Here is a 24,386-nt window from a genome sequence, read left to right as displayed (position 1 = left end):
TACCAAGGCTCAAACATGTCCTACCACATTTAAAAAGAGAGGAAACATCTGTCAGAACTATTTACTATGATAAATACAGAGAGGAAAAATACTAAATCTTTTTTTTTTTTTTTTTGCTCAATACCACATATTTTTAATCAAACAGTAAAGGCATTTGTTCAGAATCAGCTTTTAAATAAAAAACGGCTTTAACCTAATCTTTAATTAAAATGTATATTGATAATAATATCAAGTTCAGTTTCAAAAAAAGCCAACGGGTTCAAATTTTCTTTTTGTGTAGGAAAAGAAACCTTTTGTAAAAATACATAATAAGCATAGTTTGTAAAGAATTATAAAGGAAGGCAAAAAAGTTTCCATTTCTAAGCATTTGCTGTTGGCCAATGCTCCCTGCAGCACATGGGCACAGATCCCAGTATGCAGAGTTCTGGAATGTGTGAACTTCAGTTTTCTGGTACAGAAGGGCAAATTAATTAATAGACTATTCAGAAATATATTCTGATTCTAGATTGTGAGTTTGCATAGTACTAAACTGGAAAAATTAGATATTATTCTTGTATGTTTATATGTTATTCTTTTGCCCATGGTGCATTACTTGCTTCATGATTTTGTTATATCCTTGTATTATTAGTATATTAGGAATATAAAGTGTATATCCTATGCACAATCTACATAAGAATTATGCAAAAATTCTACCTAAAACATTTGGTTATTTTTTGTTGTGTAAATGAGCATTAGCAATTATATTCTCATTGTGATTTGAGGCAAGAAATATCTTTTTATAATTTTATGATGTCCAATTTAAGGAACTCAAAAGTAATTCACATATAAAGATTTCTATCACACTTTGTGAGACATGACAATAAAATATTTAATATATTCAATAGTACTGTTTAAATCAGTGGAAGAACAAAATAAAATGTATAACTCTAGACATTTTATTTCATTTTGTTATAACCAATCTGTTACACTGAACTTAAGATGAGTTGAAAGCAGAATGGTGGGAAAGATGCTCATTAATGGAGGGGTAAGCTTGAAGGCAAGAATGGTTTGGGTCTTTGTAATCCTAGCACTTAGCACAATGTCTGACATATAATAGATGATTAATACCTATTGAACTAAATCTGAAAGGCAGTAATAATATGAATCAACCAATAAGCAAGCGTTTATTGTATCTTATAAAGTGTCATATACTTTACATGCCCCAGGTATGAAATCTTGGGGCACACATCATAATGTTCTCTTATTTCTTCTTTGGTCATAAATGCCTCCCTTTTCTAGAGATTTGACAGGTAAATTTTCCCTTGTTCCCCTAATTTGCTTATAATCTTTTATACCCAAATCATGACCCATTTTAACCTTATCTTGTTATATGGTATGAGATGTTGTTCTATGACTAGTTTGTACCATATATTTTCCAATTTTCCCAGAAATTTTTTATCAAATTCTGAGTTCTTATCCCAGAAGCTGGAGTCTTTGGGTTTATCAAACAATAGATTAGTCATTTACTATTGTGTCTTATATATCTAATTTATTACACTGATCCACTATTCTATTTCTTAGTACCAAATAGTTTTAATGACTGCTGCCTTATAATATAGCCTTAGGTGTGGTAGAGCTAGGCTATCATTCTTTGCATTTTTTTTTTTCATTAATTCTCTTGATATTCTTGACTTTTTCTTTTTCCAAATGAATTTTGTTATTTTTTCTAGTTCTATAAAATAATCTTTTGGCAGTCTGATTGGTATGGCACTGAATAAGTAAATTCAATTGAGGTAGAATTGTCATTTTAAAAAACATTAGCTTTTCCTACCCATGAGCAATTTATATTTTTCCATTGCTTACATCTGATTTTATTTGTGTGAAAAGTGTTTTGTAATTGTGTTCTTATCATTCTTAGGTTTGCCTAACCCTGGAATATATAAAGTCAAAAAGCACAACAGGTAGTTAAGGGACTATCTTGCATGGACAACTATGAAAACTTTCTGGTTGGTTTCCTTGCCTAAGTCCTTTTCCATTCCAGAATATTCTCTACTCAACTGTCAAATTAATTTTTTTAAATGGAAGGCATAACCATGTCACTTTGCCATCCAAGGAACTTCAATGTTTCCTTACCACCTCCTGAATCAAAACTTTAAAGTCCTTCATAATTTATCACCTTCCCACCTTTCTAAGCTTCTCATATCTTATATCTCCAGTTACTAAAATGATACAGTGGTACTGCCTTCTTTGTTCTTTGCGCTAGATAGTATTCCATCTTTCCCCCCTCAGCTCCATCTCTTGCCATTAAGAGGTGCCTGCAGTTCAGATGAGACTACTGAGCCTGTGATGAGGAAGAGGATTCTTCCTGGTTCAATCTACCTCTGCACCTCCCTAACTGCAAAACTCTGAGCAAGTCATTTAGCCCTGTCTCAGAGGTTCCTCATCTGTAAAATGAGCTGGTAAAGGGAAAAGGAGAACCTTTATAGTATCTTTATCAAGAAAACACCTAAAGGAATTACAAAGAATCAAAATGACTTAAAAACAACTAAAAAGTGAAACTCCATCTCTTGGCTTCCCTGGTTTTATTTCTCAGATCAAATATCACTTTCTATATGAAGCCTTATCCATTTCCTCTTAATGTTAGGACAGGAAGACTATCTAAGAGAGAACAAACATACACAGAAGAGTTCCATGCTGAAGGTAACAGAGTTTTGAGGGCACTGAAGAATCAGTGCTCAAAAGATCTGAAAGAAGGGAAGAAGTCAAAAGACTAGAAAATATCATGTATATCACTACCAGCAAAAGAATATACCAAATAACTACCAATCCATAATTCTCATCTCCCTGAAATATTTATTAGAAAAATTTATACATTATTATTAAGGGCTTCCTTGATGAAAATATAAGATTAGAACAGGCATGCTTTCATAAATGCCATTTTAAGATAAACCATATTTTTATAATAATACAACTGACCCTAAAGTGTAAGAATACAAGATTCTATTGTGCTTATTGTATTTTTTTTACCTTTGCTTTTTCTTTTTTTATTATTATTATTGCTTTTTATTGACAAAACATATGCATGGGTAATTTTTCAACATTAACCCTTGCAAACACTTCTGTTCCAATTTTTCCCCTCCTTCCCTCCACTCCCTCCCCTAGATGGCAGGCAGCCCCATACATGTTAAACATGTTAAAGTATATATTAAATACAATATATGTGTACATATTTATACAGTTCTCTTTTTTGTGCTTATTGTATTGATAAGATTCGTTGAAAAATGAAACAACAGAGATAATTTTTCTGTTTGTCCCTTTGCTTATTAGTATCAATTTGGCAAAACAAAACAAACAGGAGAGCATGTGCTCACCAAAGGAATGTGCAATTTTCTTACTAGGTGATGAGGGCCTCTAGATGTTGCTTGCAGGTGATAATATGGTGATTGTAACAGGTTTCAGAACACTGAAGAGATTCCTAAATGAAATCCATAATCCCTTGAAACAGTTTGCTCTAGCTTTCCACTCAAGAAAAGCCTAGTGAATGAGGACTATCTGTTGTCCAGATGATGTATGTTATGTAGTAGGAAGGATAGCCTACAGAGTTCATTCATTTATGTGTGTATGTGTGTATCTCAGAAAAACAGAAAAATGTACATTTAGCTGGGATTCATAATGGAACAGAATGAATTGCAAATCTGAGCCCTTAGAATAGTTACCTTAGACCCATATGTGCAAAAATGTTTGTGGCAGCCATTTTTGTAGTGGCTAGAAACTGGAAATTGAATGGATGCCCATCAATTGGAGAATGGCTGGGTAAACTGTGGTATATGAATGTTATGGAATATTATTGTTCTGTAAGAAACGACCAGCAGGATGATTTCAGAAAGGCCTGGAGAGACTTACATGAACTGATGCTGAGTGAAATGAGCAGGACCAGGAAATCATTATACACGGCAACAATACTATATGGATGATCAATTCTGATGGACATGGCTCTCTTCAACGAGATGAACTAAATCAGTTCCAATTGTTCAGTAATGAAGAGAACCAGCTACACTCAGTGAAAGAACTATGGGAAATGAGTGTGGACCACCACATAGCATTTTCACTCCTATTTTTGTCTGCTTGCATTTTTGTTTTCCTTCTCAGGTTATTTTTGCCTTATTTCTAAATCCTATTTTTCTTGTGCAGCAAAATAACTGTATAAATATGTATACAAATATTGTATTTAACATGTATTGGTCTACCTGCCATCTCAGGGAGGGGATGAGGGGAAGAAGGGATAAAGTTGGAACAGGAGATTTTGCAAGGGTCAATGCTGGAAAATTACCCATGCATAAGTCTTGTAAATAAAAAATCTATAATAAAATTTTTTTTAAAAAGAATAGTTACCTTATATTCAATTATCCAAAGACTCCCCTTGAAACAAAAACCCATTTTTTAACATCAATATTCTATTGATGATCTTATCTGCTTGTGATTCATAAACTAATATAATCTCTAATGTTTTAAAAAAATTTAAGTCCTCCAAAAGGCAGTAGAGAGCACTACAGGGTTGGCACAAATAGTCAATAATTAATTGCATACAAAAGTGACATAAAAGATGTTATCAAAGAGATACATAACCAGAAAGGGAGGTGAACTAGTCATGTTGGGAAATAGGGAATAAGAAATGGGACAACTTGTGTGTTGCATTGTTAATTCATATAACATTAATAGATCCCACAGGAAAGGCTAGGGTATGGAGTACATGGACAAAAGTCCCACACAATAAAAAGGGATAGCTGATTTGAAAGGAATATTCATGTCAGTGGAATTGCAGATTCACTGAAGTAAATTCATTCCATAACTTGACTACATATAAATACCTATTCTGATGCTTTATAACAATTTAGAAAGCATCAGAATAGGTATTTATATGTAGTCAAGTAATTGTTTATAATTTATATTTAGATAATAATAATTTAGAAAGGACAAATGGATTCTCAATAATTATGTCAATGGAGCACAAACTCTTATAGTTCCTACCAAAGTGGAAAGGCTTCCCCATATGAGTTCTAACCTGGCAATGTACTATATGCTTGTGATCAGAGGACCTGGCTAAGTGCTGAAAGGCTCATCACCAAAAAGTTGGCCACCAGATGATTTTATTTTTTAAACTGTAACTCAGAAATACCTACTGCAGCAAAAAGGGATTACAATCTACAGAGGCTGAAGGAATATCAGTAAAATAATGGCTCCTCAAAATAAATACATTTATTTATGTGGAAAGTCAAAAGAAAAAAAGTATTTCAAATTAGGATTGACTATGGAAATTCAGGATAGATGGTCACAATATAAGTAGGTCAGGGGAATAAACTGCATTATAATAATCATCAATTTTAATTTATTGATTTTTAGTATATTTTGCTTGATATTCTTGAGTTCATTCCTTTAATCATATTTTAGACAATGGAACAAAAGGTAGCAAAAAGATACTCAAAGTTTTAGAAAAAGAAGTAATCTGGACTATCCCTACTCTATCCCCAATTTTTTTTTTAAAGCACTTGGGCATTTGAAGAAAATATACCAAATCTTTTTCAAAAATGTAATGTTATCTTTCTTTGTCACTTCTGGATATTCTCTGCTGTTTTGAGGACATCTCTTTATATAAGAGAAAAAGATTAAGTTTGCTTTACTCACCTGTGGGGCACCGTAATAACCAGGAATTCGTTGGTGGGTTGATTCAAAGTCACCTGTGTGTATAAAGAAGTAAAAGCATATCTTTGGAAATGAAAAGAGAAGTGTAAATTCAATATGCCAATAAGCCATAATAATATTTACAATTATACTTTAAAAGAGTATTTATGCTTAGTAAAACTGAGACTGAGATTTGAATAGTAGACATTTATATGGAGCAGGAATTTTACGTGCAGTGTTTCATTTGATTGTGAGGAAAAAGTGGCTTTTGTGCAAAGAATGTCACAGGTGGAGTTAAAAAATAAATTTAAGATTCTTCTTAAAGAAGGAGCTGAGTGTTTTGAGAAGGAAACTACAAATTATCCTTCAAGAAATGATAAATTAGATACATAGATACTGTCAGATAAGAAATCATTCAGTAAAAGGACAGGGTGGTGGTGGGGGAAAGAACAGTGGAAGTTCGATGAGTCTTTGTTAGCTATTTGCCAGCAGGTCATATCAGACATAATAGGGAACCTCTTCAGATTTGGAAAAGTGTGGATGCATAAGTACAAATGATAGTACCAGAAGAAGCTTTGAAAGCTTAAAACGTCCTGGGCAACAAACTAAAAACCATGGAGGCAGAGGTAGTATTTTTAAATTGCTGTTATTGAAGGCAAAAGATGCAAAAGAGAAAGCAAAATCAGAAAATGAACAAATGGTTAAGAAGATGATGCCTAAGAATGGGATTTAAATTTCTAATCTGGTTTAAAACAGAAGGGCAGCCTTCAAGCCTGGGATGGAATGTGCCCTAATAATATTAAGTTCAGCAGTTAGCTCATAGTCATATTTTCTATTCCAACTAATATTCTTTTTAAACACCTTGGCCTCCCAATTCTTCAGCGTCCTAAATTCCCATAAGCAATGACCCCTCTCTAGCCTATTCTCTGTTATGTACAGAGATAACCATATGTTAGATAGATATCCTCACCCTGACTTTGACTAGAATGCTAAAATTCTTAACTGTGGATGTAGGAATGCAATATTCAAATGTTTAATTTTTCAAAATGTTATAAACCTCTTGGATAAAAGACAGGGATTGAATATCGATATATTCAAAATATCAGGAAGCATTTTTTAGAAGCCATTAAAATGCAGCAGTAGCTCTACTTTAATTGGTTTCACTTGCTCCTAATCCAACCTATTTATAAAATAGGCCAATTTGGACTGAATTGCAGAACCAGAACAGAACTGACAATACTGGTGCCCAGGAAATGTACCATAAAACATTCTACCTTAAATGAACCTTAAAAGATAAATTTAGTTAGGGGCAAGGATTCTGAGGGAGACATCTAGTCTTCAGGATCATATTGCTATGGGGAGATAAGAGTCCTCAATATTAATCCCTAAGATTAGGCTCTGAAGAGACTGCAGCTAAGGCGAGGGAGGAGGGTGAGACTGGATCAGGGAGAAACTCAGGGCATGTAGCTAGAGATGAAAGCAAGACCACCATTTTATTTAATTATTCTTGCAAATTAGGTACTAAATTTATTTGTTTTCACCTGCCAAAGAAGTACAAGTACTGTGATCCTCTAACTTTGAATATAAAAACTTCATTCCCCCCTAACTAGTCCTACTTCTGTTGAAAGTCAGTAATAGAGAGGGACTTCAGGGTTGGGCCAATGATACTAAATAATTTCAATATGTGGAAGGATCTATTGATTCAAACAGTATTAACTTTATATAAATATGCATAGGATTGTTTTTTCTAAGTACATTTTTTACTCAGAATCAATCTCTTCTCAAACTATGATAAAAGTGATTTTATCTGTAAAATAAGCTATACATATACATGGAATCAGATTTTTATTAACATGCATAAAGAAATGACGTCTCAGGAATTCAGAGAAACGTGAAGATTTATATGAATTGATTCTGAATGAAAAAAGCAGAATCAAAAGAATATTGATTGAAAAGATTGTTAGAGTGAACAACTTTGAAGTCACTGAAAACACAATTTTGGTCCCAGCGATAACATCATGATACTTGTTTTGTCCAAAGAGGTAAGAAGAAAGCCTATGAGGACAGAATGCTATTTTCATTGTCACAGACATGGTCAATGGATTACATGTTTTTTTAATAAAGGAGTTTTACAGAAATGACTGTGATGTAAACATAAATAACACTGATGAAACTTTTTAATTGAGGACATTGTTTGGGCAAATAACTGGTTAAGATCAACTACTATATGATAAATTGTTATATATGTAATAGTTTATTTATTCTAATTTATTTTATTTCAGTCTAAAAAACATCCTATTAACTGCAACACAAATTTTGTTTGGTTAATTTTAAAGGATTATCTTATCAACTAATTATAAATTCAATCAAAATCAACATGTTTAAGGTACTATGCTAGGTTGTTTGCTTGGTTTTGGTCCTTTGTTCTGGAAGAGGATCCAAATGACATCTCTTTAGATTACATTAGAGTCAAGCATTCCAACTTCACTGCAGAGAGTCCATTGGGCTGGCCACTTTGCTCTAGTGCCAAATGTACACTTACCAAAAAGACTATCTTATGGAGAACTCAGAAGGGCTCACAAAGTCAGAAAAAGCCATACAAGAACTATGCTAGGTATTGGTGATTCAAAGATGAAATTAACATAATCCCTGCCTTCAAAGAGTTTAAACTCTAAGAGTTGTATTATATGTCCACAAATAAGCTCAATAAAAAGTTGAATGTGAAAGACACACAGGATGTAGTATAATAGTATAGATGAACTTGGGTATTTTTAATTTTTTTTTTATTTTTTGATTCAGAACAAGCAATTGCTTGTTCCTGGAAAGGGCAGACTTTTACAGAGGGATACCCACATGTGTCCAGCTGAGGCGATATACACAAGTGAACAGCTGAGGAGAAGAAAAGGGAGGACACAAATTTTATACACCTTTGAGCTTCTATGTTTTAAAGAACCATACTATGGGGGAGAAATAGCATCTTTATTCTCTTAGCATAGTACATTCTTTGAGAGTTATATTAAATCTTGTATGAGAGGTAATGTAATAAAAGACCTCCTTTGGAGACATTAACTAATATCTGAGTTTAAGTATTGCCTCTGATAAATACTAGTTTAACTTTGTAATGATATGGATAACTTTTTAAGTAAGATTTTTTAAGTTGCAAATAAATTGCTGTTTCATAGGGGAGTTTTCATACTGAGAGTTCTCTACTGATGAAATCCTACTTCCTCAGCTTCTACCTCCTTGTCCTCCTCCCCATTCCATAACATTTATAAGTAGCTTTGAGATTCTTTGGAGAGGAATTAAGGTCAGTTCTACCCTTTGAGTTTAGGAGGGGGTACTATAACTCCTCCTAAGCTCAAAAGATGTAAAACTCATTGTTCTTTCCCCTTTGATTTCTCCAAGGAAGTTGATTTATGTTTTTCCTTCCTTAGCTATTCTTATAGATGTATTTATAGCTGTATGTCAAATGAAGATGGTCTATTTACTGATTTTCCATGTTGAAATTGATATTCCAGAGCAAAAGATGCCCAAATCTTAAACCTGCATATTTCCCTACCTCTGCTTCTTCTTCTTCTTTTTTTTTTTTTTTTTTTTTTTTTTTTTTTTTACCACTTCCTTGTATCCTTCTAAATAGGATTGAGAAGGTCCAGAAATACATGAAAAGAGTCATAGAATCCACAACAATTTGGAGTTATAAGGGATCAAAGAAACCAAATCATACTTTCAAGAATTCTTCCTACCTGACATTGACATTGCCTTTGCTAGAATAGATAAAATAAAAGGTATTCCCTTCTTCCCTCCCTAGTCACTTTTGTATGTTTCTTATTGTCAGGAGATTGTTCCTTAAATTTGCCCTCATTGCCCCCAGTTTTGCATTCTGTATTTTGAGCTGAACAAGTTTAAACTTCTCTTAAATGCCAACCTTTCAAATACTTATAGTACAGGTATCCTTGCCCTATCTGAAAAGGCTTTTGTTCCCCAGGGTAAATGGAAAACTTTCTCCAGCTGATCCTCCTATCATATTGAGTAGGTGCCATTTTTACTGCCCTGATCTTGACATTTGCTTAATAAAGTCTTTCCTAAAATGTGGTGCTCAAGACTGGGCACAACATTCTAAGCATAGATGGGTAGTCTGCCCAGGGTAGAGTACAGGATACTAGGCTGCCATATTATATTGTTGTTTATACTGAGCATGAAATCTGCTCAAAAATGCAGATTTTTATTTTTTCAGATAAGCAATGTCTAGACACTCATCTCCCATCTTAAACTTGTGAAATCAACTTTTTTTTTAACTCAAATGTAAAACTTCATATTTATGTCTACCAAATTTCACTTGATGCAATCTGTCCCAATGCTTTACTTAGTCTGTCAAAATTTTCTTTTAATCTGGCCTCTACCTTCCAATATGTTAACTATATGTTTCCTGATTTATGTCATCTACAAAGTTGTATACTCTCCTGATTAGATAAAAACAGTGTTGAGTATTCAATATTCATCTCATTTTTGCTCTCTATGAAAAGGAGATTAGTATTTATCCTATTTCTTTTGCTTATGAAGAATGCAGAAAGTAAATTCCAACTTAGTAGGATAGCATGAAAGGAAGTGCTTAATTTTTATACCTCTTAGACCTGGATATTGTATGATGTTTCTCAAAATGATACTGATGAGAACACATTATGTTAATTATTTTTTAATAGTAAGATAAGGACAGAGACTATATTTAGTTAATTTCCTTTATACAATGTCTAAGATAGTATTATTCTTTCATTCAGCATTTATTTATACACCAAAAATGCTACTATTGCTGTTGAACATTTTGAAATATAACTTTCCTATGGAACTTTTGTTTGGTATTCAGTGAATATATATAGAACTAAGTGACTTTTAAATTTTTGGTGTTTTCTTTTTTTAGTAAATTTGCGTGTTGCTTAAGCATAATGATCAGAAGGCTTACTTTTGTTTGGAGGGACTGAAGCATCCCATATCACACTCTTTTTCTTCATGTTTTTCCTGGCATCTTTGGATGCCTTCCAGTTCATTAGGAATTGTCTTTCTATTTGTTTTATTTCTTTCCCATCAAGACTTTCTGGAGGAAAAACATATGCTTTAAAAAATTGATATTAAGTTTAAAAGTGCTTTATTTATACTGTTTAAAAATTGTATTAATGAAATTTTACTTTATATATGTGTTTTCTTAAGGAAAAGTCAAATATTATATCATACATTACCAATTTGCAACTTGTTTTATAAAAGTTTATATTAGAATTGGCCTGACTCACCTCATTGTTGAAAAGTCATCTCCATCAGAATAATCTTGCTGTTGCTGTGTACAATATTCTCTTGGTTCTACTCACTTCACTTACATCAGTTCATGCAAGTCTCTCCAGGACTTTCTGAAATAATCTTGCTAATCATTTCTTATAGAACAGTAATATTCCATAACATTAATATACCATAACTTATTCAGTCATTCTCCAACTGATGGACATCCACTCACGGTTCCAGTTTCTTGCCACTTCAAAAAGGGCTGCCACAAACATTTTTGTACATGTGGGTCCCTTTCCCTCCTTTAATATCTCTTTGGGATATAAATCCAGTAGAGAGACTACTGGATCAAAGGGTATGCACAGTTTGATAGCCTTTTAGCCAATAGTTCCAAATTGCTCTTCACAATGATTGGATCAATTTACAACTTCACCAACAATGAATTAGTGTACCAGTTTTCTCACATCCCCTTCAACATTTATCATTGAAATTCTATAATTTTAAGGAAAATCCTATATAGTAGTAGAAATTAAAACAAAACTGCACACACACACACACACACACACACACACTCCAAATTTCTATTGATATAGATAAAGTTCAACCATTTTTCTTCTATTCTGTAGAGATATTTTACTACAGAAATTAAGATCATGTGCATCTTAAGGACAACTGTAGATAGCTCATTTTCTCCTTCTGCTATAACTGCATTGTAAGTACCAATAATTTAACTGTGTAGCCAAAGAATTCATTATCTTGGCCAAAATTGTTATAACTATTCCTATTCTTAACACATTCCTATATAATTTGGTGATCCTTGGCAATCATTAGATATGGTCTATTCCTGAGACCATATTTGAAGCTTTTCTATTTGATGTCCACAATATATTATTGTAGTGTTCTCTTCTTTAATGGTTCTCTCTGGGAGCAGGTTTCTCAGGGAGGTTTTCTGGAGGCAGCCTTAGTTTCAGTTAAAAGTAATAATCACCCAAATGCAGCCAGGTGTCAAAAGTTCAGATCTTTTATTGCTTCCTCCAAAATAGCCCGGTTAGTTTTTCTTAGAGGCCTATCTTTCTGCTTGGTTTCAAGAGTTCTTGCAGTTGGCCTTTGCCTCTGTTTTCTTCAGCCTCCAGCCAGCACAAAGGTGGAGGTTGGAATGAATCTCTTCTCTCCTTGCCTGAGTCTGGGCAGCTTTCTGGAGAGCCTTTCAGACTCAATAGGGGAAATGCAGGAGCTCAGCCACCACAGTGGGATGAATGAATCTGGTTGCAACTCTGAGAGAAGGCTTCTCCTGAACTGACTTGACTGGCTCACTGAAGCTCTATTTATGCTCCTTCTCCGAGAGTGGGATTGTGGGATCTGAGAGTGAGATTATGGGGTTCCTCCCAGAGTGCTCTCTAGCCCTAAGAACTTCTTGTTTATATGAGCTCTCTAAAGGTATGAACACAAGCATTGTTTCTATCAGTTCTATTTAGTACCTTGTTTCAAGTTCTGGCCCATAACATCTCCTCACAGGATCAGATTAATCATCCTGAACCATGCTAAATTAGATAATTATTGTCTCTATCAACTCTAATGACTTAACTTTGTAAGGATTCCAACATATTATAAGACTTTGAGCAAGACCTCCAGAAAAGGGCAGATCCCCTACAGAATATTTGCATGTAAGTTAAAAATATGAAAAAAGGGTTGTGATCTCTTCTGAATGTGTAAGAGGAAACAGCAAATAAATCACAAGTACATTACTTATTTTCACATATGTCTGAGCATTAGTGATAAAGGTACAAATCACCAATTATAAAAATTGACTCATTAAGATCTTTTTATATTCTTCATATAATTCTTGCTTTCAGATAGTCTAAGAGTGGCACACATGGTATGCTATATAACAATTAATGGTTTAATTTATCAATGATAATTTACCATCATCATAACAAAAACTGGAAGCATTTGCCAACATAATGAAAGAGACCTTTCAATACCCACTTATTTGGTAAGAATTATAGCAAAGCTATGTTCTCTGGGAGTCAATGTGAAACACTTTAAACATAGTGTTATGGAAAGAATGTGATTTTAAAATAGACTGCTCTGGGCAAAAATGGAAGATGGAAAGTTCTCCCTTCTTTTTGTATATTAAGTTGCTCTCAGATAGCTACAGTTTCACTAGTAAATGACATTTAGATAAAGCTAAATGTGTTACTAAAAATAAATGAGTTAGTTTTTAGATTATAACTAGCTTCTACTTATTTCTTTGGTGTCTGAGATAGATTTTATTATATTCTTTTGTGTCCCTAAAAGGCAATCTCACATTTATATAGTGTATATTAGTTCATTCTCTAATTTATGGTGGGGAGGCAGGTTGTTTAGATAATTGATCCACTTACAATTTATTGTGTTATATGCTATAACATGCTGCTATAATCCCATCTTATATTAAACTGTGATTTAGTTTTCTAAGCAGTTTTGTTAAATAATGTTTTTCCCAATTTGTGTTAGTTAGTATATTAATGGATTTAGTTCTAAATCTAGAGTATATTTTCTGTTCTGATTTATTTTTCTATTTTCTTATCCAGTATTACAAAAATTTGATAATTACTACCTAATGGTATAACTGTAAATAAAACTTTTCTTCTTTCCTCATTACTTCCTTTGATAGTTTTAACTTTTTGTTCCTTCATGTGCATTTTGTCATTATTTTATATAATTCTATGAATTATCATATTGGTTTTTTGATTGGAACTGTGTTAAATGTATAAATTACATAGTATCTTTTTTTTTACTATATTGTGAATACTTAATTAATTTTCTATTTATTTCTATAAAATGTGTTTTATAATTATATCTATATAAATCCCACATATTCTTGGTAGATTAATTCCCAAATGGTCTTTCCATTATGCTATTATAGTAAATGGTATTTAAATTTTTTTCTTGATTTATTAGTGCTATATAAAAATGCTGATGACTTTTGGTTTATAAATTTATATAACCAATAAAAGCTTGGGAGGAAGGTAGAAGGAGTAGTATTACTATTGTACATTTAAGAAACTAAGGTTCAGAGAGATTAATTTGCCTATAGTTGTACTGCTAGTAAGTATTAAGAGTCAGAACTCTGTATCAGATACTCCAAATCCAAGTTCAATGGTGTTCCTTCCAATATATTGTCTTCACCCTCACCCCATACAAAAATCTCTTTCTTAATATAACTTCTACTGAAATGGATTTTTACTGTGAATGTTATTCCATTGACTTCTATTTCCAATTAGAAATGAGTGCCACTGGAAAAAAATGGAATATAGATGTAATTAAGTAAGGTAACCTCATTCAAAATGCAATAAAACACTAAAACACATTCTTATGTAGTAAAGATTTATGATAAAACATTAATAATACAAAGAATTAATGATATTTAAAAATTAATACTATACTTTAAAAAAAACTCACAAAATTTCTGAAAGTGAAGTTAGAGTTTAGAACCAAAATTTCTTATGGTAATTATTTGCTCTTTTACCTTGATTATTCTTATTATTTTTCTTACAATTAAGACATCCTATTCTAAAATACAGCTTTATATATTTAGCCAAGTTTCTCACAAAACCAAACCCTTAACACTGAGCTTTGCTTAATATTTCTGATTGCTCAATTGTCTCTCTTCCAAACATTTATACTTATTGTCCTTTTTCCTAGATCCTAATCTAGTATGAAAAATAGTTTGTTAAAGTGTTTTTGCATAAAAGAAAATAGTAATACAAATCTTTGTATAATATTTGTTGAATACCTAATTAGGAATGAAAGATCTAGTCCTTGCCAAATAATTAGCAGATTTTTAGTTATTTAGTATATTTTGTTTGACTTTGATGACTTTCTTGATTTTATTTTCTTTTTGGAGAGGTGGCTAACCTCTTGAGGGTTTATTAAGATATTAAAAAGGAGGTAATTACATCTGGCAAAATGCTGCTACTGATTAGATTAGGTAGGAGATATAGGGTAAAGATCCAGGTCCTGGACTATTAATTAACTCTTTAAAGGAAATGCATTTTTTTTTTTGAGGGAGGGATGGGAAGAAGACTGCATTATTATTTCATTCAGAGAAGGAAACTACATTGTTAAACTGAATTTTAACCTCATAGTAGAAAAATCAGTGACTGAGACTGATATTCTACATCTTGAGTACTATACCAATTTTTAAAAAGTGGTTCTCAAATAGTAAATATCAGAAGAATTGTATTCCTTTGATTAGTTGGAAACTAGCTAATCAAAGCTTCAGGTATCTTTCTTATTGCCTATATTTTGTTTCTGTACAAGGTAAATTAAAAGAAAATAAGTTTATCTCCAAACTGGATATCATCAGATTTTAGTCAGAAAAATCTGATATTTTTTCCCGTAGGTAACTATTTCCTTTCTAATTCTATAACATTAATTTTATTTATGCAGAAAAATTTCAATTTTAAGTAATTACTCCTGTGATCCTCTCCATTCCTTTTTTAATCAAGAACTCTTCCCAAATCTAGAATGGTCAAAGCTATTTCCTTCTCTGCTTCTTGAATTTGTTTGTGATTGTTTTTTTAAACTAGGATATGTTTTCATTTGGAGATTATGACATGTGGTGAGTGAGTTATTGGTCTTCATTTAATTTCTATCACCTTGCTTTTCCTTTGTTTTGGCAGTTTTTATTGCATAACGAGTCCGATAACTGGAGTCTTTGAGTTTATAAAACATCATGCAACTATGCTCACTTACTTCTGGGTCTTATTTCTCAGATCTTTTCTTTCCGTTTTTTAACCAATTCTAGATAGTTTTGATAATTACTGCTATGTTTGAGATTTGATATTGCTAGCTCCCCTTCCTTCCCCCTTTTTTCATTATTTTAAATATAGAACAAAAGGCAGTCCCCAGGAGATATGAATAGAGAGAACTTAAAAAAACCTCCAGAAACTATTAGTAGCCAAATGAAAAAAGTACTATAACTAAATAATAATAATAATAGAAGCAAATTAAAACACTCTGAGATTCTGTCCCTCACATACCATATTGAAATAAAGACAACAAAAAAGAAAAATGATGGTAATTGGGAAGACCCATGGGGGAAATGCTCAAAATGCATTGCTGGTGAAGCTATGAACTGACCCAACCATTTTTTTTTAAAATTTTTATTTAATAATTACTTTATATTGACAGAATCCATGCCAGGGTACTTTTTTTACAACATTATCCCTTGCACTCATTTCTGTTCTGATTTTTCCCCTCCCTTCCTCCACCCCCTCCCCTAGATGGCAAGCAGTCCTATATATGTTGGATATGTTGCAGTATATCCTAGATACAATATATGTTTGCAGAACCGAACAGTTCTCTTGTTTCACAGGGAGAATTGGATTCAGAAGGTATAAATAACCCGGGAAGAAAAACAAAAATGCAGATAGTTCACATTCGTTTCCCAGTGTTCTTTCTTTGGGTGTAGCTGCTTCTGTCCGTCATTTATCAATTGAAACTCAGGTCTCTTTGTCAAAGAAATTCACTTCCATCAAAATATGTCCTCATACAATATCGTTGTTGAAGTGTATAATGATCTCCTAGTTCTGCTCATTTCACTTAGCATCAGTTCATGTAAGTCTCGCCAGTCCTCTCTGTATTCATCCTGCTGGTCATTTCTTACAGAACAATAATATTCCATAACATTCATATACCACAATTTACCCAGCCATTCTTCAATTGATGGGCATCCATTCATTTTCCAGTTTCTAGCCACTACAAATAGGGCTGCTACAAACATTTTGGCACATACAGGTCCCTTTCCCTTCTTTAGTATTTCTTTGGGATATAAGCCCAATAGAAACACTGCTGGGTCGAAGGGTATGCACAGTTTGATAACTTTTTGGGCATAATTCCAGATTGCTCTCCAGAAAGGTTGGATTCGTTCACAACTCCACCAACAGTGCATTAGTGTCCCAGTTTTCCCGCATCCCCTCCAATATTCATCATTATTTTTTCCTGTCATCTTAGCCAATCTGACAGGTGTGTAGTGGTATCTCAGAGTTGTCTTAATTTGCATTTCTCTGATCAATAATGATTTGGAACACTCTTTCACATGAGTGGTAATAGTTTCAATTTCATCCTCTGAAAATTGTCTGTTCATATCCTTTGACCATTTATCAATTGGAGAATGGCTTGATTTCTTATAAATTTGAGTCAGTTCTCTATATATTTTGGAAATGAGGCCTTTATCAGAACCTTTAACTGTGAAGATGTTTTCCCAGTTTGTTGCTTCCCTTCTAATCTTGTTTGCATTAGTTTTGTTTGTACAAAGACTTTTTAATTTGAAGTAATCAAAATTTTCTATTTTGTGATCAGTAATGGTCTCTAGTTCTTCTTTGCTGACCCAACCATTTTGGAAAGCAATTTGCTATTATTTCCCCCAATGTCATTAATATATGCATAATCTTTGATCAGTAATATCGCTACTAGTAAAAAGAAATTAAAATTAAAAAAAACAAAAATAAATTAAAGGTAGAAAATTTTAAAAGAAATTAAATTAAGAAATTAAAAAAAGTTTTTAAAGAGAGGAAAATAGGATCATATACACAAAAACATTTTAGCAGTCCTTTTTGTTATAGCAAACACTGGAGAGTAGTGGACATCTATCAGTTGAGGAACCAATTTTGAAATATGAAATATAATGTTACATTGTAATAAATGATGAAGGACAAGAATTTAGGAAAACCTAAGAGGATTTATATCTTCCTGCAGGAAGAAATGAGCAGAACTAGGAGAAAAATTTCTACAATGATTGTAACATTGTAAAGGAAAATTATCATCAAAGACTTTAAAACAATAATCAATGCAATGAGTAATTGTGATTCCAAATGATGATGAAATATGCTTTCCAACTCTAGAGAGATGATGGGCTAGGGGCCAAGACTGAGTAGTACATTTTTAAACACAGCCAATGAATAAATTTGTTTTATTTGCCTGTGCTTATTTGTTATTCGGGAGGAATTTTTTGGGGGGAGGGAATAGAGATGGGGCAGGGAAAGGGTTTATGGAAGAGAGTGATACCAAATAAAAGAGGTGATAGTGAAACATTTAAAAAAAATACAGAGATGACAGCAAACAAAGTGAAGTATTCAGACAAAGAAAATATTATTGAAACTAGCATGTCAAATTTAATTCATATCTATATATAATAAAGTTTCATGATGTCAAGTAGAATGCTCTTTTCCTGTTCTTCTCTATATAAGTGTGTATTTGTTGATATTTATCATCTTCTTAATGATAAAAATAAAAATATCTTAAGCATCAAGTGAGGACTTTTCTCTATCCACTGTAGTCAGAATAAAGCATTTGAAGATCTGCTATAAGGAATGAAGAAAAGATCTCTAATACAAATTCTCTTTCAAATAGGGATCAGTATTATGGCATCATAGATTTAGAGGTTACATGACTTTCTCAGTTTCATACAGGTACTAAGTAGTAGAAGCAAGATTCAAAATGAATATATTACTAATAATAGTACTACTACTAACAGACCACATTTATATGGTATTTTGCCTTATTTGAGTCTTACTATAACTGTGTGTGGAGAGTTATTATTATTATTATTGTTGTTGTTGTTCACATTCATCTTATAGCTGAGAAAACTGAGGCACCAAAAGGTTATTAGTTAGGAAGCAATGGAAGCAAGATTTCACCCAGACCTTCCTGACTTGATTGAAGTTGTCAAATGACTTTACTCTGAGAGCTCTTTTTCAAAACAAGACTTTCTACTAAGATATCAGTGATTAGGATATTGGTAAATATTTCATGGTCTTTTAATTAATTATTAGGGTCAAAACTTTCTAAGAATAAATATTGTGGCACAGTGAATCCAAGAGTGGCCCAGGAATCAGGTGAACCTGAATTCAAATTCAGTTTCATAACACTGGATAACTCACTTAATCTAAGTGCTTCCAAAAAAAGATACTATTAAATATTTAAAAGTAGATAATTCATAAACACAAATGTCATGTTCATAACTATCTAGGAAAGCTGATAAACTATCGAACTAACAAGCTTCAAAACTTGCTTATTTTTTAAAGAAAATATTGTGTGTGTAATATAAATTATTTTACCTAGAGAGTTGGACATCACGATCAATCTGTCCCTGTATTTTGGCTTGAGACAGACAGGATTTCCACTCAGATCCATTTTCCATAATTTGGGCAACCTGTTCAGTAAAAGCTCCAAATCCTGTTATTATGAAAGGAGAAGGATATGGCATTCTATTACTACCAAAATTATGTTAGTGAATAGCATCCTAATATATTCTATTTATTTATTTTAATGGTACTATATCATATTTTAAATACATTTAATATATATTTTATATTAACTTTATTTTAATATTTCAATTCTAAAAAGGGAATAAAATAAAGTCATTTAATATTAAGACACCAAAAGTACTTATTGTCGCAAAAGCTCATCTCTATGTTATAACATACTATAGCAATTACTTTTATATTGGGTTTTTGAAAGTATACACAATATTTTCCTTAAAACAACTCTCTGAAGTAGACAGGACAAATATTTATCATCTCTATCTTATGAGGAAACCTAGGCTCTGAGAAGTTAAATGATTTTCCTACGCTCTCATATCTAGTGAATTTGAGATAAGTTAAGAAGCTGGACCTCCTGACTCTAAGTCCAATACTTTATGTCAAACTGCTTCTTGATACACACTCTTTCCGATACTTCACAGCTATCAATCATGAAATAACATTTGTAGTTCAGTTGTTTTAGCTGCATCCTACTTTTCGTAGCTTCATTTGGGATTTTCTTGGTAAAGATACTTCAATGGGACTGTATTCTTCCTGAAGTGGATATTCCCTCCAATAATACAGCTTGCCATCTGCCTGCGTCTGCATATCCTGGGTGATTCTTGTCCCCGTTTACTAAAGAGTGCCCACTAGACGTGATGGGGGCTTTTCCAAGTTATCCACTTATTCTTTGCTTTTGTCATGTGATCAGTGCATCCTTTTTTGATTATACATTGCTTTGATGCTATTCTTTATTCCAGTTCTTCCTTAAAGTTCCATTTATCCATGTGTGATTCAACAAATGTGATTTGCAAAGCACCTTACACAGAATAGAAATATGAGGTTGTGAATGTGATGAAGTTCATTTTAGAGGAGGAGACTGCTATTCAGTGTGATTCAGGGACTAGCCCTCAGTGGTACAGCCACATCCAGGATCAAACCCAGTTTTTATAAGTCCAGGCTCATTCTACAGAGTGGTTTTCTATCTTGCATTACTCCTATTTCTGCTTCCTAACCCAAGTTCATTCTTTGTCTTTTAAGGGTTAATAGCTTTTAATGAATCTTCCTCCCTTAGCCTCCTTTTCAGCCCCATTCTTTTTTTTTTTATTTGAATAACTCATGTATTATAATCAATTAAAAACATCAAATAATAGATAATAATGGGTAAATAATGGGTAATAATGGGTGCCTATTTCACTTGAAATAGGCAGGGCGAATTGTCCATGTTTCCATATAAAGCTGTATCTGTTTTATTTTTTTTGTTTGTTTTTTTATAATAACTTTTTATTTTCTTTTTTCCAATTTTTTAATACATAGTTTTTTTTTATTACTTTTCTACATATTAACATAAATTTATCCAAACATACATACATGCATGCATACCTTCATATAGCTTTTTATTTTCAAAATACATGTAAAGATAGTTTTCAACATTCATCCTTGCAAAATCTTGTGTTCCAAATTTTCTCCCTCCTTTTCCCCCCACCCGCTTCCCTTAGATGGCAAGTAATCCAATATATATTAAACATGTACAATTCTTCTGAAGATATTTCTACATTTATCATGTTTCAGCTTCATTCTTTATGCTAACCAAGACTACTGTCCATGTATTACCTTCTATTTCTTTTTGTTTTATTCTGCTCCCTCTTTCATGTCAAAATCTTTTTAACAAGGTTTTTCCTTTTCTCTTTCCCACCCCCAAATTAATCTTTCAATGGAAGCTTCAATGAAAATCTTCTTTCTCATCCAAAAACATTTATTAGAAGTATCAAATATTGGAATTTTGGCTTGATCTACATTAAACCATATTGTTAAGATGTTTATCCTCTGTAATTCAGGTCAATAGGGTAAAAGAGAAGATGTAAAACATTAAGGATAGAAATCTGATGAATAATGAATTAGGTTTTGTTCTCTCAGGAAAATTTGATCTGCCTTAGAAATTTTTTTTTTAATTGAGGAAAGCCTCAGCCTTATATAGTATTTTATCTCCTCTCTAATTTCATACCTAGGTACTTATATGTTTGTCAGGACACATCTGTTTGATTCTGAGTAATAGCTATAAAGACTTCATTACCTCACATATTTTACATATAAGTTATGTTCCATTATCTTTAGATTGGAAACTTTTCTCCAAAGACAAGAAGAGTGCATTATATTTTTGGACAATACTGAAGACAATATACTTATGTCTAAAAATTAGTTAATAATAGCAAATTAAAATATATACAGACAACCTGTGATTACCAAAACAGGCCTTTAGATTTTTGTTAACTTTTAGTCATTTGATAAATTACCCTGAAAATATTTCCTCCAATGTATATTTATCCAAGACTATACTAACCCTGTGCTGAAATATGATTGCACTTTGGATATTTTGTTGTTCATTGCTTTTCTGTCTTAGATAAAATGTTTTCACTTTCAAGCCTTTCAATAAGCTATACTAAAGGGACCAGACACTTTTCTAAGCAGTCGGTTTGATAAATGATCATGTCATGCTATCACTTAGAGGTCTGCTGCAAAATACTGAAGAGCAAATTATACTTCACATGCAGGAGTGAGTGCCTTAGTGCCTCTGTAGACATCTGAAACAAGGGCAATCGAATTCTGCACAATTAAGGATGGCCTTTTATAACCTGTATTTGACCAGTTTGTTCTCATCTTTATTGGAAATGTCTAGCTCCTGCCCTAACTGTATCAACACACAGCAATTTGTCACTACTGTGACTGCCTGTCATAATCTTCCTGAGAAAATCTATAATTTTCCTCTTGTTCCTGACTAAATTGTGAAGAGTGTAGATTCATCTTTTGGACAATATTCTTGCCATAATCAATAATGAGCAAAGGCCAAATAAATTGAGACCACTAATAACATGACAGGCTTAGAGCAGTCTATTCGTTTGTGTTCTATAAATCAAATATTTAGTTTGGTGGACAAGCATGCTAATTTTCTTATTTCTACCATTTATTCTAAAGGTAGTATGTCACACGACAATATAATGATTGTAAAGTCAATAAAACAAGTTCAATAAAACAACTAAAATCCTAATGTAGAATAAACTTGTAATTTATTTAAATTATATTGAGTTTAAACTTTGTAGGCATAAAAGCTTAACATTCTCCCGTTGTAAATTTTTACTAAAACTGCCTAGATCAATTGATTAAGACAATTAGGCAAATATAATTCTAGTCCTAATATAAATTTTTTTTGGCCTAAGTTACATTAATCAAATTATTTGAAAAATATCCAAATTCTCACTTTTTGTCGTATAGATAAAAATATTTGTTTTATGCACAAATAAAAGTTTAGTAAAAGTAAACATAAAAATCCAAAGTTAATTGCTTCAACCAAAATTATATATTGTCATTAATCTGCACAGTTACTCTTGGTGGATCATTTAACTTTTTTGGATTCATTTGTCAGAATGAAGTGCTCACTGAATTAGGAAAATCCCAAAGTCTCTTCCAGTTTTATGAGATAGTCTAGGCCATAATGGAGGCAATTATTTCTGAGAACATCCTATTGCTAAAGTCAAAACCATTACTTTCTCCACTCATTAATTCTAAAAGGATAGTTAAATCAGAATGGAAACATAACCAGATATGAACCACTAGTAAAGGTTTTCTTATTATAAAAACCTCTCTGCATTTAAGGCACGACAAATATGCTGTTTTCAAATCAGCATTTTGGAGGACAGAAGTAATTTTAGAAACACTTGAGTTCAAATTCTGCCTCCCATACTTAATGGTTGCATAAGCCTGAGTAAGTTACTGACTCTAGTTGCCTCAGTTTCCTTATCTGTAAAATGAGGTAATATCACTTACCTCTCAGAGTTGTAACAATAAGATGAAATAACATATGGAAAATATGTTGAGAACCTTAAAGTCTTATATGTTAGCTATTGCTATTTATTTTCATATTTAGACAGACTCATCTCTACAATGCCTCTGCAGGCTCTGTGAATGAACATGTTTAAGTCTGATTTGCAGTGACCTACTGACAAGGCTCTGTACAGGCATCCAGGAGTATTAGTTTTGCTACTTTGTGGATCCTTATTATCCTTGAATTAGCATCTTATATAGCTTGGAAGGACTAATTATGCCAAAGTCATGCAGATATAAGTACATTTATTGAGTCCTTTCCACGGACAAATCCATTTACCATCATGTAGACTATGACCTGAATAAATTCATGACTATAAATATGGCTGGGAAACCAGCCATATAACATCGAGATAATATGCTTAAAAACTCTTCATAACCTATGAAGTATATATGCAGTGTACTCATATATGCTACATAATGAGAACAGAATATGACTCTCCAGGTTATCATTTCTAAGAGATAGATTACCTAGGAAACCAGTTGGGGGACATTAGGTAAGACACTCATTTTTTATCACCTCCACAACAAAAACATATCTAAAAACCACAAAAGTAATTCTGTAGCAACATTAACCAGACAATTGATATCAACTACAATATCATCTTTTTTTTTTTTAGAAATACAACAGATCTGAAAGAAAAAATAAAAAAAAACTATCATAATTTTGACTGAAGCAACTAAATATCACAAGTAACTCTTAAAACTCTTTATATTTGACAATAGAGTTACAGCTGCCTAGATACTTTGATTAAACTTTCTAAACAGCTCTTGTTACAATAATATTAAATAAAATAGCCTATCAACATGGTAACAATGAAGCATGAGAACAATTACTTTTTTCTTTAAAAAAAAAATTCTGAAGAGGAGGGAACAGATTTGAGGGAAAATGCTAATAAGCCTTTACACTCATTTTATAATAAGCTTGAGAGTTATCCGACAGGTTTTTAAAGTGGAAAACTCTATAACTAATTAAAAGTAAGAAATTTTCTACCAAAATTCCCCTTAATACCTTCACATGAAGAAGTTGGTTGTCAACTGCTATAAGCTGAGTGAGGTTCTCCAATGTTTCTAAGTCTTTTATTTCGTCAATATTGTTGTTGCTGATATTTAATACAGAGAGAGAATTCTGTAAGAAAATTAATCAGAACAAATATATGTTAGGAAAGTACCTATTTGAATATCACATATAATAACTTTTAAATGACCAGTCTTCCTGGAACATAAATTCTAAATCATTCAAATAATTTATTTTCTTTATTTTTTCGGTACTTCAACAGTCTATAACTTTGT

At 32.3% G+C, this 24,386-nt stretch overlaps 1 protein-coding gene across 7 annotated transcripts in view; it reads right to left on the bottom strand.

The window, feature by feature from the left end:
• PPP1R42 (protein phosphatase 1 regulatory subunit 42) overlaps positions 1 to 24,386 on the bottom strand; it is a 52,509-nt gene that overhangs the window by 9,969 nt on the left and 18,154 nt on the right. For 4 of the 7 annotated variants that reach the window (XM_051970088.1, XM_051970090.1, XM_051970089.1 and 1 more), the window contains exons 5-8: positions 24,106 to 24,222; positions 19,032 to 19,149; positions 10,616 to 10,747; positions 5,662 to 5,714 (exon numbers count right to left, since the gene is read on the bottom strand). In XM_051970088.1, the coding sequence (XP_051826048.1) occupies positions 5,662 to 5,714; positions 10,616 to 10,747; positions 19,032 to 19,149; positions 24,106 to 24,222 (420 nt within the window). The remainder of the gene's footprint in view (positions 1 to 5,661; positions 5,715 to 10,615; positions 10,748 to 19,031; positions 19,150 to 24,105; positions 24,223 to 24,386) is intronic. The other 3 variants (XM_051970093.1, XM_051970092.1, XM_051970094.1) reach the window with 1 other exon arrangement.

The sequence above is a fragment of the Antechinus flavipes genome, chromosome 1 (genome assembly GCF_016432865.1).
Source record: "Antechinus flavipes isolate AdamAnt ecotype Samford, QLD, Australia chromosome 1, AdamAnt_v2, whole genome shotgun sequence".
Lineage (NCBI taxonomy): Eukaryota > Metazoa > Chordata > Mammalia > Dasyuromorphia > Dasyuridae > Antechinus > Antechinus flavipes.
Note: the sequence above shows the minus strand (reverse complement) of the source record. Positions and strands in the feature narration are given on the sequence as shown.